Here is a 14,412-nt window from a genome sequence, read left to right as displayed (position 1 = left end):
GTGTGAGCCACAGCGCCTGGCCCCAAAATAAATATTTTTAAATTCTTAGGTGGATGATGTAAAACATTATTTTTTAATATCTTCCTAATTTTAAGTATTGAAGCTCTGATTGAAAATTGAAGTAGTAATATCAACATTTTAAAATAAACACACATTTCTCTAAGTATGAATCTCATTTTTGCATGTCCATCTACAAGCAAAATTTTCTCTATTTTTAATGTTTCTTGTTTCGTAAAATCACTAGATTATTACCGGTTTCCAAAACATATCTTCAGTCTAGTGAATTGCTAAACTTATACTGAAATACACCTCCCAGTACCCCCCATTCTCAATACCAATAATAGTAAGGGAAGCAGGGAAACACTTACCTAATTTTATTATGTTAAAATAATATGCAGGTGCATATTCTGAACCAACTTAGATGACAGTTGTAGCCCTATTCTGTTTATAATGTTTATCATGCCAGTAACATTCAAAACCTACAATTTCACCTTTGCTTCAAATATTAAGTTTATCCATTTAATAGGAAAATTTACTGCAAATGCATTCATCTCATTTTATCATCTAAGGTGTAGTCAGAAGCCCATGAGAAAGCGAAATGTTAAAACTAATTAATTAATTTAGGATATAACATTTCTCATAAAGAATAGCAGGAAACTATGTTATATCCAGGCAGGAAAAGAGGAAAATCACCCTTTATAAAGGTTAAAGGTACTAAAACTGAAAGTCTGTTTCAATCAATGCTCATTAAATAAAATAGAAATAATAACTATAGGCTTGAAATGCAAATATATATAATAATTTCATTAATATGATTTTCTGTCATTAGGAATGAAAGGTGAATTTCTGGGCTTCCAAACAAAATTTCAAAAATGAGTATAAAATCAATACGTTTCTTAGAGAGATAACTTTATATTTTCGTAGTCACCTTTATTATGCAAGAGCTAACTAGAAAATCTACACATATTAAAAGTTAATGGAATAGTTTGCATTGTCATTTGTTTTATTAATTATATTTATATACAAAATAGATCAACCAAGATATTTCTATCCAAAGATATTCAAATTCCCGTTACTATTTAGGACAGCCACGATATTTTTTCAAAAAAAAAAAAAAGAACCTCTCTCTTTCTATATCTGTATACCCAACAGGATTGATATGAAAACAGTTTAACTTGAATGATGTAATTATGTAATGGAATGTAAAAAATTATAGCAATTAAGGTGTTGTGACATGCTCTAATGAATGAAGTTACACTGGTTGATGACACTATATCTCCTACTCATTAATTATTTGGATAGAGTGTATTATTTTACTTAGTATACAGGAAGTTATGAATTATCACTAAAATTTTGTCTGAACATTTTTATTTAATATTGATATTTCTCTCATATTCATGAATTACGAAAAAATCAAAACAATACTAATACCACTTGAGTCTTCAGAAAAACTCACAATGTTGTTTTATTCTTTTAATACATGTAGCTAATAATTTTCAGGGAAAAAGTGTTAGCATTTCCAGAGACTAGTTTTATAAAGCAAATCTACACATTTGATTGCTAATGTCTCCTGTCTAGGTGCCCAGTTGATTGGAAATAGTTTTTAAGCTTTCTTATTTGCAGTTTAAAGAAAAAGATATACTTCTTAAGTACAGCTAACTAAGGATTTTTTTTCAAGGAATTACCTGTTACTGTAAAACCAGGTACTACTAACAAGTAGTAAAAAGATTTAATAGAGCATACTTATTTTTTTAAAAAAACAGCCAAGTTCTTTTTTCTAGAATTTTGAAAAGAAAAACGAGAAGGTATAGTTAATATGATAGGCAAAACAAATTAAGCGATAAAAATGCCTTTTTGAATATGTTTTCTATTTTCTTCTAAATTTATTTTTTCTTTAGTGCCACATTCCTCCCCATAATATGTTAAAAAGTGTTACAATAACAGCATTAAACAAAAAGAAAACATCTCTAATCTCATTTGTGGTGAGGGTGAGGGGCTGGGGGCTGATATATATATGTATTTATTCCTTAAATCAAATCATAAAAACACACAGTTACTAATTTTTAAAAAAGATAATAACTGAATCTCTTTATAGTTCTCAAATATAACCTGGCTATTGTTGACACGCAATATGTATTAGTTTTCTTCTTTTTTCTCTGAATAGTTTCCCTCACCTGACCCACCACTCTAGTACAAAACTATATAGAGAACCATCCATTTGAAAGGACTCTAACCCAAATAATTTACAACAAAAGGACAGCTTTATCCAAGTAAAATTGTAACAAATTTAAGTGTCATGTTTGATATTAAAGAAAAAAAACTGACCTATTTGTCTACATTTCTCAAGACAAAATTACCTTTTATGAGCACAGTACTCTTAATCATTAAGACATACAGAAAGAAAAAATAAAAAAACCTAGTAAACAATTCTTTCTTTCTTCATGATCTTTATGTCACTGGCTTCCTGCACAGAATGCACTGTTTCAAGGTATATGTTCATATAAAAGCTGTCGCCTGTCTTTACCAGACATTGTAGATTAAAATATTTCATTTAAAAAATTGACATTTTTGTTAAAACCACTGATATTGCTGGAATCGTTGTTTCAGATTGAGAAGATCTTTCTTAGGTTGACTGAGAAACCTTCCAAAAAGACCAAGGGCAGCATTTTTCCAGTGGCTATGGAAAACAGTGGTGAAATTTTGTTTTGAGAATTACCACAGACAGACCAGTCTCATGAGGTGTATTCTTACAAGCAATACACAGTACTCTGCAGCTATGAAAAATGTTGCTATCTAGAAACAACAAAACGTAAAAGAATAAGTGTATCACTTGGTAAAAAATGTTTGTTTTTCCTTATCTTGTTGGTTCTTAAAAGACACCTCAGAAAAATTATTTATTCTGGTCCAAAAAAAAGGAAGAAAGGAAAAAAAAAAGAATAAAGTGAAAGATAAACCAGTATTAGTCTTGTCCTATTAGCTTCTCAGCTTGAATTAGCTAGTGAGAAATGTATAAAAGACACAGCAGTAACTGCCAAAGAACCTACTACACCCTATTGTCCAAATCTTCAAAAAAAAACCATTAATTTTTTAGGGGTGTGTTGCTCTTATCAGATGTGTGTTTGTGTGTAAAATACAATTACATGTTCCATAAAGGATTAAGAACAGAGGTGCCATTTTTGATAGCAAATATAATAATTTAATAAGCATTGAACTTCAAGTTTTAGCACTCTGAGTTTCTTCATGTCACCCCATAAACTGTAACTTATTATAATTAATTTTGCGATTTACTGAGCTAGACATCATGAAACTTCTAAATGGAAACAAATCATCACAGATGACCATAGTTCTCAGAAGTTCATTGGCCAAGACATTTTTGAGTGGAAACACTTAAAATGACCACAAAGAGGAAGTCTTTTTGTTTCCAGGAGTCTTTCAATTCAATTCTGGTGATGGAGGCAAAGAAGGATACAGAGGCCAATAATTTATCCATAGAATTTGAAAAATAAGCATATGCCATCAAATTTCTGCTTTTGTGTTTATACTTAATTTTGACCTAACAATAGTAAATTATATTTATGTAAAAAATAATTTATAGATTGATGTAGAGACTTCTAAAAAATAAGCACATTTATCCTTTGTTTGTCCTTTAAAAATAATAACTAGCATTTAATTACAGAAAATTACAGAAAAAGCACATTAATTTTAAATTGCCTTTGTCTTACTCAATTTTTTCTCAAATCTTTTATGCCTGTAAATGTTTGCCATCATTTAAAAATTGAGAGGTGGAAAATATGTTTGATTTCTCCTCTGAAGATTAAATTTTCTTCTTTGTCCTAGATGGATACTTTCAGTCCAGATCTCTACTGCCTCAATTACCTTGATATCATATTTATCACAACTGAAAAGAAGTCATTGATTCAACTTAGTTTCAATTGGTTTGGTTCTACAAAACATACAAACTAAGAATATTTTCTGGGTTGGTGATTCCACATATACTTGCAACTATAAACATCATTGGAACCACTAAAAATAAAGAGGTACATTATAACATAAAATAATAATTTTAAAAATATTATTTAATGCAGAAGTAGCCTCATCTACTATGGAAATATTTTAATCCACAGTTTGAAAATGTATATAATTTTCATCAATGTTTACTTTTGGGTCCATAATTTAGATAAATATTTGTTAATATTTAATCAATTTTAACAATCACTTTCATATGTGATAGGCATATTCACAGAACAGCACTTATTTAAAACCAAATTTTCAGCAAATTTTAGGAAAATGGCTAAGAATTGGGAAGCAGAATAAGTGGGAAGAAGAATAACAAATAGGCTTTTCTGCAATTTATTTAAGTAAAAAATAGGACATTAAAAATAAAATATATCTAAAGTTCTGTTAAGGTAAAATTGAAATAGTTTTTTTTTTTTTTAGTAAAAGTTGGCAAGTTGGTGGCAAAGATAAACAACAAAATTGTCATTTCATTTTAATGTGACAAGAGTCGTTTTGACAGCGGACTAGTGTAACACTGAACATCCCACCAAAACAGTTATCTATTTTTAAGTGCATAATAATTCATTATTGTCCTTCATCGTATGTTAAATGTCACCCATCACTGTGACAAAAATATAAAAGTTATTGCACGCTAGTCCATAGCTGAGATCAAAGCTGTTAATGCAAGCACTTTGGATATGGTTTTCTAAAGTCAGTTAAACCATCAAAAACACTATGTTTAGAACACCTTTACCTCTGAGCTCCAAGAGAAATACAGAATATTTTTTAAAGTATAAGGACTTTCAGTAATGCAATAGCCTTGTCACCTTGTGACCACAGATCATGTTAAAGCCAAAATATAATGTTAAGACAGTCTTGGTGGTCACTGTAAATAATAAATCATTGAGCAGATTCTGGGGAGTCCATCCCCTGCTGCCTAACCCACTAATATAATAAATAATATTCTGATACTCTAAAAATATTTCAAGGCAATTATATACAGAAATGCACAAAAAATTCCTATATTCTCTTAACTTAGAAAAATGTTATGCATGTAGCATATTGAATATTCTTTGATTTGCTCTTCTACCTAAGAAGTTCAGGTTAGTTAATATTGTTTGGCTTCCTTTATACTTTCTCCTCTATTTGACCCTAATCATTTGTTCATTTAAATAGCCTAATGCATTTTTATGTAATAGTATTCATACTGCAAAATTTGGTATAGCAATTTATTCTCCAAAGTTTATTTGTATTTTTAAATGCCAATTTCAGAATAAAATATGCACTATTAAAGACTTAGTGAATAATTATCAAGGTTACATCAATCCTGTTGGAGAGATATGAGTGTACCATTATTCCTTTCTTTTAGGTTTGGACTTCAGTTATTCATCTCTGTACATCAAGCTTCTAAGAACCCTAGACCAAGATTTACACACTGAATTTCAGAACAGCTCAACTTTCTTGGGGATACATATGGTTAACAGGAAAAAAAATCTAACTTATATGGGAATTTTAATTGACTCATTTTATAAACATTATCTATTATATCAATATCAATAGTAGCTTTAGTTTAATAAAATAAATATTTGAAGCAAGGTGAAAAATATATTTAATTATCAGTGTAAGGGGTGGGTGCCCTAACCAGACTTTTTATATGACTAACTGCCATCTCTATAATCATATGCCTAGGTGAAAGAAAAGAGAAAGAAAAAGGAGGGGAAAACATTTAGGGGAAAATCTAAGTATGAACCCATCATGGACAAGATTTCTTCCTAATCCTCTGTCAGCAAAGAGCTACTGTTAGAATCTTGGGATAAGGTCATTCTATGTCTAGAAAGCACTATCCCAGGCTAATCCTTACTCTTAAATAAGCATTCAGAGCTAATTCGGATAAGCATGCTGATTATGTCATTATGCTATAAATAATAATACAACTGCTTACAGGAGATCATCAAATATAAAACTATATGGAGACAAAAACTAACACCATGCATCTCCTTCTTAATATTGGTTAAATACATTTAAAACATTTATTAAGTATTATTAGATGATTTTTCTTAACATAAGAGTGAGGGGAAATTTTTAAAAGGCATTCACAAAATAATCTACTTTTAAATTCAATTTGAAAAACTTAAATTCTAGCAATTATTATTAGATCTTAATTTGTCATAAAATTAATATTAATATGATAGGATAGGAGATATTCAATAAGCTTCTAATCTGTTAGTCTAATGACAACTTAACAATCTTCCTCATGCCCTGTTTCCTTTCTAGTTGTATGTTTCTCTCCAGCAAAATATATATTACAAGATATTTTTTAGAAAAACATATTTAAAATACATGGCATTCATACAGAATTTAGGATAATTTAAATATTATTATAACTTTGTTCAAGGTTAACAGATATTTATTGCCAGATATATACACTGATTGTGAGTTATTCAGAAAATAACACATTCAGTTGGGTTCATTCTGGGATTAAAGCATTTGGTACAACTCTTAGTACTTATGGGTAGCCAATAGATATTGTTGAATAAACAAACGAATAAATGAGAAATTAATTTTTAATATTTTATGGGATCTAATTAGTGCTTACTAGAGGCTCAACAAATATTTGACTAATTGAGTGAGCAGTTGATAGAATAATTAAACAAAAGAGGAAACAGAAAACCAATCGAAGGAGTAGTTTGGTACCTAAGACAATATGCTAGGTAAATTGTAATAATAATAACAGGAACGATATAAGATGATGACCAAAACAAAAGTAAAATTAATAATGTTGAGAAATTTTGACAATATTTAAATCACTCATTATAATTTAGTTTTGAGATAAAGCGTTTTTATTGCAAAGTATTACATAATTCCCTAATAGTTAATATTATGTAAATTCTAATGATAAATATGAAATCTGTTGTTAAAGTGGTAGTTATTTTATGCCTTTGTTTCTGTGACTTTCAATGAAAATAAAATATGTAAGAATTTTTTGAAACATGATCTTTCTTTTCTCTATAATTGTTATGGAGAGAAAGAATACACTTAAAGATAAAATACCACATTAATTATGACATCAACAATGATGTCAATGAGTATATCAGTGACCTCTATATAAGACATAATTTTTTGATAGGTAAAATAAGAATGCTAAAGGAAGCATGAAAATAAATGTATTTTAAATTCTAACAGATAGTGATTCCATTTAAATTACAAAGGCAATTAAATTATGCAATTTAAACTTGAGCATTTTATTTGTCTTTGCCCATCACAAACTTCTTTTATAGTAAAAGTTCAATACTATGTCAGAGTAGATTTTAATTAAACAAATTCATTTGATTTGGGATGTTCAGAATTTAAAATTTAAATTGACCATATTCAGACTTTGCTTTTAATCTGATTTTTCAATTTTATTTTTTCAAATTTAGAAATATTTTAAACAAGATTTTAAGATTGAAAATTGAAAAAAATATTCTGAGAAAATCCAGAAAATATTTATTCTTGTGTTATTACTTTACCAAGAATCTCTAATATTATATATGACTTAATACAATTTGTCTAACATTATTACTTAATGGGATATCTATTAATATGCCCACAAACGAAGATTTTAAACTTATTTTTTTTAATGAGGCAATTTGTTTTGAAATTGTTGAATAAAAAGCTGAAATAGTATAATTTTCCTATCTGTTCACTTAATAACTAATGACAAAATATAACAGTAACATTTCAAAATATAAAAGCAGTAGCAGTATAAAAAAATGGTACATTGGCTGACTTTATGTTCTCAAATAGGATGACGTACTTGAATTTCTTTCATGTAAAATCAGTACCGATTACCGTAATTACACAGATGCTGTCTATGATGGTTTATCAAGTGAGTTATAGAAATATTTTGAAAAGTTAGATAAGTGCATATCCATCTATATGCCTCTATTTGCAAATGTACTTTTTGTAAGCTGGAAAGGAAACCAGATGCTTCAGTATTTGCTTTGACTCTAACTTCAAAAGCCGTGGGCTTGGCAAATTAGGAATAACTAAAATTCCTAATACAAATTTGAAGTAACCCAAAACTCTGTGTTTAAGATCTCCAGAAAAGTACCGTTAGACCTAATTCAGCTTGATTAATGCCCACACAGTTGCCTCGAAGTTGTCTCATGACATTTTCCTCTAGGCTTTATTTCTATCCTCCTGGGAAATTTGTTAATTTAAGAAAAAACAAGGGTACATGCAGACATAAAGGAAGCCTTTTTCTATATTTTGGAGTATTTAGTTTTCTGTTTGGCCTGTGGGCTGGCGGAAGAGTTTTCTAGTCATTGAATTGCTTAATCTGAAACTCTTGCGCTTATTTCTCTGAACACATAAACTAGAGTGGCTGCGTCTGTCACTATAAAAAAGATGTAACTGGTCCAAAGATGATCAAAAATGTGAAGGTTGTTTTATTCTCACAGAAGGTGGAAAAATTTGGAGCTAAAAGTTTAAGAACTTCATACTCCAAATTCTCATTACTGTGGGGAGAACCCCAAAAGTCACATAAAATTTTAATAGGCTCTACCGTACAGCTTCAAATGCTATAGGGCAATATGCTTCCAATACATAGTTTTGGGCAAATGCGAACAATAATTATCTGAAGAACACAATTCTTTTTTTTTTTTTTTTTCTTGAGATGGAGTCTCACTCTGTCGCCCAGGCTGGAGTGCAATGGCATGAGCTTGGCTCAATGCAAGCTCTACTTCCCGGGTTCACGCCATTCTCCTGCCTCAGCCTCCCCAGTAGCTGGGACTACAGGCGCCCACCACTATGCCTGAATAATTTTTTGTATTTTTAGTAGAAACGAGGTTTCACCATGTTAGCCAGGATGGTCTCGATCTCCTGACCTCATGATAGAACACAATTCTTAATATTTAACTAACTAGGTAAAAATAATGCATTTGCAAAATAATTACATATAAATATGTAAAAAATTATCTGTGGGCAAATATATAAAATATATAAAAATATTATGCTACTTTTTTTTTTTTTTTTTTTTTTTGAGATGGAGTCCTGCTCTGTCTCCCAGGCTGGAGTGCAGTGGCAGGATCTCGGCTCACTGCAACCTCCCCCAGCTTCAAGCAATTCTCCTTCCTCAGCCTCCTGAGTACTGGGACTACAGGCACACATCACCATGCCCAGTTAATTTTTGTATTTTTAGTAAAGACGGGATTTCACCATTTTGGCCAGGATGATCTCAATCTCCTGACTTTATGATCCGCCCACCTTGGCCTCCCAAAGTATTGGGATTATAGGCATGAGCCACCACACCCAGCCAATATTATGCTACTTCTAATTGATTTTAGTCATTTTTTAACTTAATGAACTAAAGATTTTTATGACTAGAAAAAAATATATATATATTACTTCATTGGAAAAAAAATGTTTAATTCCTTATTGAAAAATAAGTTCAATTCTTTACAAATACCCTTACTGATAAATTTATCAAAAGAATCTATGTAACATAATTGAAAAGACACTGCATATTTAATTTTGATTATACAGCACAAAACATATATATTTATACTTTATAGGTATTTTTATCACCATGAAAAATTATATGTAGAATTCTAATTGATTTTTAAGAGTTATCTTTTTGATATTTAAAAAATATAAAAATTCAAAGAATATAATGAGTATGTGGCTTAACTCCATGTTAATAGAGTCATGAATCCTGAGGCACAACACTAATCTTCTTAATTAAAGCAAAAGTAAATTAAATCATATTGAAATAATCTATCAGTTGAAAGTCTGATAGTGAGGGAAGCATAAATAAACATGATTACGATTTCCACCTCTGAGAGTAAAATAAAGTAATACCATCAACATAGATTGATCTGTATCACAGATTTTAAAGGCCATTATTAAAAAATAAAATTTATATATTTTTCATTTAGGCATTTTTCTTTTTTTCTTAATTTTTATTTTTCATAGAGATAGGGTCTCCCTATGTTGACCAGGCTGTTCTTAAACCTCTGACCTCAAGGAAATCTTCCTATCTTGGCCTCCCAAAGTATTTGGATTATAGGCATGAGCCGCCATGCCTGGCCTGGTATTTTACCTTCTGATCCTATGACTTGAAACATACCCTACATGTCAATGACAATAAGGTACTTTTTGTAGTGGCATTTATTCTGTGGAAAAAAAAAAAAAAAAAAAACAAGAAAAAAACCATACATTATGTAGAATACTAGGGTAGTCCTTTTATAGTTAGAACGTTTATTATAAATTTCTTGGTTCCTTAAAAAAGGCCTCCTTTTAAATTCTAGTACTTTGGTTTTTCTTGTAACTGAATTATTAACTCAGGTTAGTAAAACATGTTATTTTGGTTTTGGTGCATCAGAAATCTTTGAAGTGAGGCAATGATTCATTTATCATATAGATTTAAAAAGCTTTTATATTCTGGTAATCCCTAAAACACTTATAGCTTACTGACACAACCAGCATGCTCTCTGCCCACAAAGACAGGACAGTACATTTTGATAAATGAATGTGATTCTTAAAACTTCATTATTTCTCAGCACCCCGTGGAAAAGAAAGAACAGAAAAAGTAAAATTGATTGTGACTTTTGACAATTATTAGTTAGATAAAGGAGGTAACAATTGCCAAAAAAATCACAAAAGTGAGCATGTTACCTGGCTATGACAAAGAGCACACAACTGACACCCAAGTAAGCCAGCAGAATATACATCCAGATATCAGGGGAGAGAGGATTCAGGAAGGAGAAGACGCCTGGGTTTGTACCATTGGGCTTGCGGTACAAAATACTTATTCCAAGTGTCATAAAGGGCTTGGAAAAGTCGATGACCTTCTCTCGAACATAGGTAATAGCCAGTGGAGCAACTGCAAGGTCAGCTTTCTGTAGACAGAAACAAAAAAAAAAAAAAAGAAAGAAAAAATTGGTTTCCAGTCACAAGAAAAAATCAGTAATCAAATTAAATAAAACAAAGGTTTCACACTTAATTGTCTCAGTAATGATTATGTTAAAATTTAAAGCATTACTCTGAAGTAAAGAATCTGATTTACTGCACTAATCATTTCTATGTTCTTCTGGATTAGCAAATCAGCGTTTATTGGAAGTACATAGAGAAATACACTTCATAGAATAAAAAAACTGAAGCAACTATTGTACACAGTACATGAATTATGCTACCAACCTTCTCGTAATTGCTTTTATTTTAAACTTTAAAAATCTATTTAATATTAACTATCATTTTCTTAATACATTGATCAAATTATAATAGCAATAAAAACTACATCAAATTACATAGCTGAGAATTAAGAGACATTCTGATTTTAAAACTGTAGAATACAGTTAAAAGGTTTTAGTCTTTAAATAGTTAAACTATTGTTTGAAACATCTCTCAGTGTGAATCTGTTTACTACTTCTAATTTGTTTTATCTTATTTAATGAAAATCCTTGCAGCCTTGCCTAAATTGCATTAGGAAATGAGTTTTTCCATTTTCACAAAGTTGCTAATTTTCCACGGTAGCTTAAACATGTTGAATTAGTAATGCTTTTCACTCATCAGGTTATAATCATCTGTCAAAGATGAACTTAAGCTCTAATATATTGTAAGAAATAATCATAATATTTTAAAATAACGAAAGCATCTATGATGAGAAACTATATTGCTACATTTTATTATTAATAAATATAAAAATTTTCAAAGAGAAAAGAACAAAATGTTCACTGTCAAGAGTTAGAGAAAGACATAAAAACATGAAATTATTCCTCCATGTTTTCTTGTCTCAGGCAATATCAAAGGACTTAACAAAGAAACTTTTCTAACTTTGTTGACAATATTATTCTCTGTGTGTGTTTTTGTGCATTTGTGTGTTGGTGGCGTGCAGGGAAAGAACACTGAAATGCTTGGAAAGAATATCTTTGAGAGGAGCTACAGAGAAAGACATTTCTCTAAAAACCAGGAGGAAAAAGGGTTTTAAAAATTCTGGGGGAGAGCATCATCATATTTCATATTCATAAATCAAAGAAAATATCAATTTAAAATAATAATTGCTAATATTCTTTAGGTAGCTGTAAAACAGGCACTATGTTAAGAACTTCACAGAAATTGTCACATTCCCCATAAAACTTACATAATCCTACTATTATTCCCTGTTTCAGATAAGGAAAATGAAACCTTGAGAAGTTAGAAAACGTATTCATTTTCATAGAGTTAATTAATCATTGGAACCAGGGTATAAAGTCAACCTGTGGGAGTCTACACCTAGAGTGCAACCATGACGTGCATCTCAAAAACCAACAATGGAATCATGGAAGAGTCATTCATTCATTCATTCATTCATTCATTCATTTGTACAGATGGAAAGGGAAATGTATAGAAACAACTCTAGCGATTGAAATATTACAGTCTTTCAGAATTTAGAGGTTCAGGTGTAGAGTGCAGGCAGAGAGAGTATTTTCTCCAGGAAGGAGACAGTACTTCCTCTAAGACGTAAGGGAGAAACTAAAAATTGTTTGAAAAAGTGAACAACTTTGTTAACAGAAATAAAGTAGTTGATATGGTTTGGCTCTCTGTCCTCACCCAAATCTCACATTGAATTTTAATCCACACGTGTTGAAGGTGGGACCTGGTGGGAGGTGATTGGATCATGGAGGTGGTTTCTGATGGTTTAGCACCAGTCCTCTACTGCTGTCTCCTGATAGAGTTCTCAGGAGACATGGTTGTTTAAAAACGTGTAGTACTTCCCACTTCCTCCTTTCCCCTCCCCCATGCTCTGCCATGTGAGGAGCGTGCTTGCTTCCCCTCTCCCTTCCTCCAGGATTGTAAGTTTCCTGAGGCTTCCATAGCCATGCTTCCTATACAGCCTACAGAACTGTAAGTCTATTGAACCTCTTTTTTTTATAAATTACCCGGTCTCAGGTAGTTCTTCATAGCGGTGTGAGAATGGACCAATGCAGTGGTAGTTTAAGAAATATAGACTTCAGGTAAAAAGTGAATAACATAAAGTAGTAGTTTGTCCCTGTTTGGAGGGTTGACTACACAGCACAATTTATACATGTGTTACTTCATTCTGTACCTCCTTTCTCTTAGGCACATGAAAAGCAAAATTTTATCACATATAAACCATATAAGCAAATATGCTATAAAGTGGTAACTTTTTATTTTTTAATTGACAGATAAAATTTTATGTATACACAACATGTTTTGAAGTACATATACATTGTGAAATGACTAGTCTAGCTAATGAACATATGCATTAACTCACGCAGTTATCATTTTTATGGTAAAAATACTACATCCACTCTCTTCTTATATAGAATATTAAAAAGTTAATTTCATAGAAGTAGAGAGAAGAGGCCGGGCATGGTGGCTCACACCTGTAATCCCAACACTTTGGGAGGCTGAGGTGGGTGGAACATGAAGTCAAGAGATCGAGACCATCCTGGCCAACATGGTGAAACCCCATCTCTACTAAAATTTAAAAAAAAAAAAAAAAAAAAAAAGCCGGGTGTGATGACACACGTCTGTAGTCCCAGCTACTTGGGAGGCTGAAGCAGGGGAATCACTTGAACCCAGGAGGCAGAGGTTGCAGTGAGCTGAGATTGCACCACTGCACTCCAGCCTGGTGACAGAGTGAGACTCCATCTCAAAAAAAAAAAAAGGAAGTAGAGCGAAGAATGGTGGTTACTAGGGGATGGGCTGATTATAGGGGTAGCGGGAAAGGTTGTCAAGATACTAGCCAAAGGAAATAAAATTTCAGTTAGACAGGAGAAAGAGGTTCAAGAGATCTATTGTATAAAATGATTATTATAGGTAATAATATATTGCATTCTTGAAAAATGGTAAAACATGTCTAATTCATATACAACAAAAAAGTTAGAAAAAAATTCAAATAACACATATTAAAAGAACACAGCTACATTATTCCAAAAATGTTGTAATATAGGAATATATTAATAGGACTGAATAGTCATATATTAATTTTTAAAATTTATTTAGCATCGCTTAAAATAAAAATTATATTCCAAATATGAAAGAGAAAAATAGAAATTATGTAATTCTATAATATTTTTAATTATGAAAGATATTAGCCATTTAAAACAAAGGATACAAATAGACACATTCAGACATTTCATAAAAAGTTTAATGTACAAACAGACTGTATTACATCCATACAATGGAATATTATTATTCAGTTATAAAAATAAATGAGCTTTCAAGCCATGAAAAAGCATGGAGGAAACTTGTATGCATATTGCTAAGTGAAAGACACCAGAGAATTTAGAGGGTCAAGTTCAGAGCCTCTGAAAAGGCTATGCACTTTATGATTTCAATTATATGACATCCAGGAAAAGGCAAAATTATAGAGACAGTAAAAGATCAGTGGTTGCCAAGGATTCAAAAGAATTGAGATAGTGTTGAATA

The 14,412-nt window shown here is 30.9% G+C and overlaps 1 protein-coding gene across 8 annotated transcripts in view; it reads right to left on the bottom strand.

The window, feature by feature from the left end:
- GRIK2 (glutamate ionotropic receptor kainate type subunit 2) overlaps positions 1 to 14,412 on the bottom strand; it is a 684,613-nt gene that overhangs the window by 155,729 nt on the left and 514,472 nt on the right. For all 8 annotated transcript variants that reach the window (XR_002521364.2, XM_021936816.2, XM_031667694.1 and 5 more), the window contains one exon: positions 10,654 to 10,877. Coding sequence is in view for 7 of the 8 variants with exons in the window: in XM_021936816.2 (XP_021792508.1) it covers positions 10,654 to 10,877 (224 nt within the window). In the remaining variant the exon portion in view is untranslated. The remainder of the gene's footprint in view (positions 1 to 10,653; positions 10,878 to 14,412) is intronic.

This window comes from Papio anubis, chromosome 6 (assembly GCF_008728515.1).
Source record: "Papio anubis isolate 15944 chromosome 6, Panubis1.0, whole genome shotgun sequence".
In the NCBI taxonomy this organism is placed as follows: Eukaryota; Metazoa; Chordata; class Mammalia; order Primates; family Cercopithecidae; genus Papio; species Papio anubis.
This window is presented reverse-complemented; position numbering and strand designations above follow the sequence as displayed.